The sequence below is a fragment of the Zonotrichia albicollis genome, chromosome 1 (genome assembly GCF_047830755.1).
Source record: "Zonotrichia albicollis isolate bZonAlb1 chromosome 1, bZonAlb1.hap1, whole genome shotgun sequence".
NCBI lineage: Eukaryota > Metazoa > Chordata > Aves > Passeriformes > Passerellidae > Zonotrichia > Zonotrichia albicollis.
In genome coordinates, this window is record NC_133819.1 from 42,719,071 (window position 1) to 42,725,485 (window position 6,415).

Genomic DNA, 6,415 nt, shown 5'->3' on the forward strand with positions numbered 1-6,415 from the left:
TTTCCCCAGTCTTATATAAGCAAGCTTAACAGTAGTACAAAAAAAACACCAAGAACCCTAAGGGACAAATCTTTCACCTTAAAGGACCTCCAGGTTGATAGAACTTTGAAGTTACTTTCAAGTTAAAGAGTTTCAGAGTAGGTGGATTTAATCACTTCAAAATCCAATTTAAAATCAAGGTCTCCAGACACTTGAACATGGCTTTTAGTCCCAATTTGCATAATTTCTGATTTTTTTTTTCCCTCAGCAATTATATCCCTTCCTATCAACCATGTGCTTGAGCTCTATTTCCAAGGGTATATAAATAGCTCAAGACAACATTGTATTCCTTTAAGAGTTTGGGTATGCCTAATGTTGGCTGAAATGAAGCACTAACCATATAAATAGCTAAAGCACATTTTAGCTTATCAGTGTATTTGACAACATATATTTGAGTATGTGTATGACAATATAAAGGTCTCACAAATTGATTGTTTAAAATAGATACTTCCTCCTTCAATTTGTATTTGACCGAAAAAACAAATTGCTTTTAAATGATCAGATACCTCACTTTACAAGATTTGTCCAATCAATGTGAAGAAAATGTATCTCCTGCCAAGAAACTATAGGAGGAAACAGGAAATTACATGGATCCTGACGCTGAGATTTGTAAACATTATTTTCCAATGCAAAGACTAAACTGAGCAGTTCAGTTACAGATGAACTGATTTTTAGGTCATGCTCCCTTTTACTTGATGGTTTTGATTAAATAGTGGAAATTAGTTCTAACCAGAATACATCCTTTCAGCATATGCCTGAATTTATGCAGAACCATTAATGTGATTACTTTCATGTATTCTGCACTCAAGACTTTGCAAGTAACATTGTACATTCCCAACCAATTCCAATAGCAGACTGCTTTGAAATGTCAGGATGTGACCTACTTCAAATAACTGGAAATGCAATTATTTCAACAGGCATTGTGTACTGAGTACTAGGCACAGCATGGCAAAAGCATTTCTGCATGTTCCTGGGGAATACTAGAATCCAACACTCGGACATTAAAAAATGAGAGACAACCACTCTTGGTTAGAAATAAAAACAAACGTATGATTTAAATTTAAATCAAATGTTTGTAATTTTAAAATTAGAACAAGGACACAGAGTTACACATAATGAGAAGTTCGTTTTATTTCTGTGCCTTCTGTGCCTTGGGTGCTGGTGCCTTCTCTGGCTTCTTAGCCTTGGGTGCCTTCTCTGGCTTTTTGCCCTTTGGTGCCTTCCCTGCCTTCCCAGGCTTCTTGGCTTTTTTAGCAGCGATCTTCTGGAGCTTCTTCATTTCATGCTTGATGATTCTGTTCCTCTGTTAAAAAAAAAGAAAATATTTACAGTTTATCAGCATCAGAAGAGCAAGAGTTCAAATACTATGCCTTAATTCAAATTCTAAACTTCCAGATTTTGCCTCTTTTCATTATCACCCTTTACCATGCACTGTATCTGAAATGTCAAATTCCACCTAAAACTGTTCCTATCTACCAAGTGGACATTATCATTCTGGCCAGTAGCTCAAGCATCTCAATATTTCAAGTGTAATGATTTTCATTAGAGGGTGAAATACTAACAGCTACCCATCCAGAATACTTGATTTTATCAGCTGGCAATTCCATCCTCAGCTGTGACTTGGGAGGATTGACACATGGATTATACAAACTCAAGTCTGACCAACTACAGAAGAGAAAGTGGTGACATACAAAAAAGCATGGAAAATTCAAGGCATTCACACCCACAGTGCCATCCCATAACCCAAGCCAGCTGTGAAAGTAAGCTACCAACACTGGATGTGACTCTGAAGTGAAAACTACAAGCATTAACCCCATGAAGAAGCAGCACTCAAACACTTACCATTTTCTTTGCTTTCATCACCTTGTAGCGATCAAAGTCAGTCATTTTGGCTTTCTGTGTGAAAACAGTAAGTCATGAAACTCTGATATATGCAAGTAGTACAACTCAGCATTCCAAAGCATTCCTAAAGTAACTGATCATCTCCAAATGATGTTTAGCTGCACTTCTGGAACTAGTTCACAGTTTAAGGCCTTTGCACCATCCCCGGATGCAGGAAAAAGAGGCTGTTACAGAAACAACTGAACAAAACCCCATGAACTGTTAAAATATCAGACATTTAAACTGGTAAGTTAAAAACCTATGCCTTGTCTACCTTTAATCCTAACCTGCTATTGAAATCATGCAGCCTTTAGACTGTACCTAATTTTACAAAGCAGAAGCAGTACGTGTACTCCTCATTCAGTGAAACACTGTTACCTTTTCTCGGGCCTCAATCTTCTTTGCCCATCTTGTCGCTGACCATTTCTCATTTATGTTTTCCTTCTCCCAGGCAAGTCGCACACACTTCTGCCGAGCGCTGCATGGGAACAGTCACAAAATCAGATTCACAGTCTTTAGGAAAAAAAGGCTCTCACTGATGCTGGCCTCCCAATTTTCATTCATTTCAAGGGAAGATGACTCCTCTACATTACTTCAGACACCTTAGCATCTCTGTGGCCTAATTAACATTCTGTTGAGTAAGTGCTGTGCCAGAACAGACAGAATCACAGGATGGGTCAGGCTGGAAGGAACCACAGGGGGGTCACCAACTCCAACCTCCCTGCTCAAGCAGGGCCATCCCAGAGCACATGGCACAGGATTGTGTCCAGGGGTTCCTGAGTATCTCCAGTGAGGGAGACCCAATAATCTCTCTGGGAAACCTGTTCAGTGCTCAGCCTCCTGAGCTCCAGGAGATCACACCTCTTTTGTGCTGAGGAGGCCAGAAGTGGACACAGCACTCCAGGTGTGGCCTCAGCAGAGCAGGATCACCTCCCTCCCCCTGCTGGCTGCACTCCTCCCAATGCCCCCAGGACACCACTGGCCCTCTTGGCCACAAGGACACTGCTGGCTCAGAGACAGCTTGCTGTCCACCAGAACCCTCAGGTCCTTGTCTGCAGAGCTCTTTCCAGCAGGTTGGCCTGAATCCTGTGCAGGTGCTTGGGATTACTGTTCCCCAGCTGCAAGACCCTGCACCTGCCCTTGTAGAACTTCCAAAGTTTCCTCTCTGCCTATCTCTCCAGCCTGCTGAGATCCCTTTGAATGGCAGCACAGTGCTCTGGGATATCAGCCACTTGTCCCAACTCTGTGTCACCAATGAACCCGCTGAGGAGGCATCTGCCCTTCATCCAAGTCACTGATGAGTAAGTTAAACAATACTGGGCCCAGTATTGAACCTTGGGGGACACCACAGGTGACAAGCCACCAACCTGTGCCACTAACCATGGACCCCTGGGATCTGCTCCCAAGCCACCTCACTGTTCACATGAGCAGCTGCTCCTAGCACTGCTTCAGGATCAGAAGCACTGCCCCTTTCTGATTCTAAATTACAGAAATTCATACATTAACTGAGCTAAAAGAACAGAATTAGTTCAGCCTCCTGCAATCCTAGTGTAGCTCTGTAGGCAGGGAGCCTATTTAATGCCTGAAGGTGACTGAGGCAGTAGCAAAAGCAAAGCTGCAGCAGCATTTACCCTGCTTTCCCCCACACCATCCACCACAGAACTACCTGTGAGACTTCCTCTGCTCTCAACAGCAGCTACCAGCCAACACTGGCAATGAAAACCTAAATATATTCAACTATGGTATCACAGCATGCCAAATCTTTACTGTTAATCCACTACTGTTTGAACCTTCTAGACTTAGCAAGGATCACCCATCAGGTGACAGCGTGGGGGTTTTTTTAGGCAGGTCAAGAAAAGATGCCAGCTCACCTGTGTGGGAACTTGAGGACAAAGTCAGTCAGCTGCATGCACTTGAAGGGCATGGCCTGTCTCCTGACACCACTGCAGGGGCCATCCACCAGTGCCTGGAAAAGGGAAACAAATGTGGGGGGTTTGCAGCAGATTTCCCACTGCATTCGATTTAGACAGCTGCTGCCTAATAATGTATGAACAGTATCTTGACAACACTCATCCCAAAATGAAACACATATTAAGCAGACAGAAGTGGAGATTGTTGAATCCTGCCTGTACAACCCAAGCTTTACAGAAAAAAAAAAAAGAACTGAAGGCCTGCCTTTGACAAAAAACCAAACTGAATTTAAAAAAAAAAGTGGACAAAACTAAGATGTGCACTGGAAGAGTCCCCAATCCCAAACAGTCACTTTATACATACATTAATGCCATTTAATTAATAAGTTTAGATTCCAACTGACATCCCTTGTCCACTTCTACACCAAGGAAACACAGCAGAGAGGGGATGTATCACTTGCTGGGGGGCAAAAGCATGCTCCTAAAGGTATCAAATACAAGTTGTTAAACCCTACCCTTCTATCAATTGCTTATTTGAAAACAGAATTTCTATTGAAATCAATACACACAGCCTTAGCATACAAGCCTCAGTTACGGCAGAAAGGAGGAAACCCGCGGGCAGCACTCACAACTTACCCTGTTTTGGTCAATAACATCCACGATGGCCACCAGCTTGCCAGCGTGTGGCCCGAAGGAGATGAAGGCAACTCTGCCGATCTCCACGAAGCGCTTGAACACCTGGGAGGGAAGAAATGGACAGAGTTAGGTGAGAACACACCCAAGGCCATCTTCAGATTCAAGGATCTGAGAACCTTTAAAGAGCTCCCAAAAAATCACAGAATGGTTTGGGTTGGACAGAGACCTCAAAGATCACCTAGTCCCAACTCCCTGCCGTGGGCAGGGACATATTCCCCTTCACCAGGTTCCTCAGAGCACCATTCAGGTTTTTAAAAATTCTAGGGATGGGGCATCCACAATTTCTCTGGATAGCCTGTTCCAATGCTTCAACACACCCACAGTAAAGAATTTTTTCCTACTAGCTGATCTAAACCTACTCCCTTTCGGCTTGAAGCCATTCCCCCCTGCCCAGCACCACATACTCCTGCACACAGTCCTACCCCATCCTTCCTCTAAGTTCCCTGCAGCTCCTGGAAACCCTTCGGACCGCACGAAACCCCCACGCCTGGGCACAGCGGCCGCGCTCCCGCGGCGCCCCCAGCCCGGCCCTGCCCGAGCCCGCACCACACGCAGAGCGCGGCCCCGGCCCAGCGCCGCTCAGGCGGGCGCGGGCTCCCCGCCGCCGCTGCCGCGGGTGCCGGCGCAGGGAGGCGCGGGCAGGGGTGCTCGGGCGGCAGGGAGATGCAGGGAGATGCAGCGGGAAGCGGCGGGAGCGCGGCGGGAAGCGGCGGGGCCGGCGGAGCGGGGCATGGCCGCACGTACCATGATGGCGGCAGCAGCAGAGAGGACGGAGCGGCCCCAACGCGCCCGGAAGCGGTCTAGGCGGCCCCGCTGCGCCTGCGCGGGGCGGGGCGGGACGGGGCGGCCATGGGGACGCGCGCTCCGCCTGGCCGTAGCTCCGCCGCGCGCATGCGCTGTGGCGTTTGGGTGCCCGTCCCTTCCCATCCCTGTGCCAGGTCTCCTGTCCTTGTGTCCGTCTGTCGGACTGCAGGGCGGCAGGAGGTGCTGTCCAGGAGAATCAGTTCTCCTCTCACCGCCTGCAGGTCCTGCCCTCCTCCATAGGCACTGCATTAATCTGTGTCTCTCTGGCCGCTGTGCCGCCCAGCCTGAGCGCTGCCTGCGCCGTGCAGCGTGGGACACACCGAGACTGTCCAAAGTCAGAACGCTCTTGGTGTGAGGGCTGGTACACTTCGTGCCGCTTTCGGCTGTAGAGTTACCTTTCTTCACAGTGGCCTGTGTGGAGCTGTGTTTTGGATTTGTGCTGAACACAGGGTTGATAACACAGAGATGTGTTTGTTGTTGGTGAGCAGGGCTTGCACAGAGCCAAGGCCTTTTCTGCTTTCCATAGTGCCACACTGGCTGGGAATTGGGAATGCAGTTTGGGGGGTTGGGAGGAGACACAGCTGGGACAGGTGACCCAGACTGACCAAAGGGATATTCCAGAGCTTAGGACATCATGCTCAGTTTATAACATAGGGGAAGAAGAGGAAGCAGGAGACATTTGGAGTGATGGTGTTTGTGTCACCAAGTCACTGCCATGTATGATGGAGCCCTGCTCTCCTGGAGGTGGCTGAACAGCAGCTGCCCATGAGGAACAATGAATTAGTTATTTGTTTTCATTTATTTGTGTGTGTAGTTTTTACTTTATTAAACTGTCTTTACCTCAACTCATGAGTTTTCCAGCTCTTACCCTTCCATTCTCACCCTGATCCTGCTTGGTGGAGGGGCGAGCGAGCCGCTACCTGGGGCTTGGTTGCCGGCTGGGGGGAAAAAACCCCACAAATTTCAAACCTAATCAGCAGGAAATGAGACCTTATAGCGCATATATATATATATATATATATGAGAGAGTGTCTTGCTTTTAACCATCAGGGTTTTCTTGCTGAGAACATGGCATTCAGGAGAGT

The 6,415-nt window shown here is 47.2% G+C and overlaps 1 protein-coding gene across 1 annotated transcript; it reads right to left on the reverse strand.

Annotated features, from left to right (window-relative positions):
- Nucleotides 1-1,092: 1,092 nt before the first annotated feature.
- Nucleotides 1,093-5,468, reverse strand: RPL14 (ribosomal protein L14). The gene is made up of 6 exons (XM_005480984.4): nucleotides 5,271-5,468; nucleotides 4,467-4,568; nucleotides 3,792-3,886; nucleotides 2,299-2,398; nucleotides 1,882-1,935; nucleotides 1,093-1,342 (listed from the first exon to the last, which is right to left on the reverse strand). The coding sequence occupies exons 1-6, from the start codon at nucleotides 5,451-5,453 to the stop codon at nucleotides 1,169-1,171; spliced, it is 708 nt and encodes a 235-aa protein (XP_005481041.3). The 5' UTR covers nucleotides 5,454-5,468; the 3' UTR covers nucleotides 1,093-1,168.
- Nucleotides 5,469-6,415: the final 947 nt, after the last annotated feature.

Coding starts and splice junctions, on each gene's coding strand:
- RPL14 (XM_005480984.4), bottom strand. CDS start 5,453: ATGGGAAGGGACGGGCACCCAAACGCCACAGCGCATGCGCGCGGCGGA. Junction 3,887..4,466: donor ATGTTATTGACCAAAACAGG/GTAAGTTGTGAG, acceptor TCCCTTTTCCAG/GCACTGGTGGATGGCCCCTG. Junction 1,936..2,298: donor AGATTGAGGCCCGAGAAAAG/GTAACAGTGTTT, acceptor GTTTTCACACAG/AAAGCCAAAATGACTGACTT.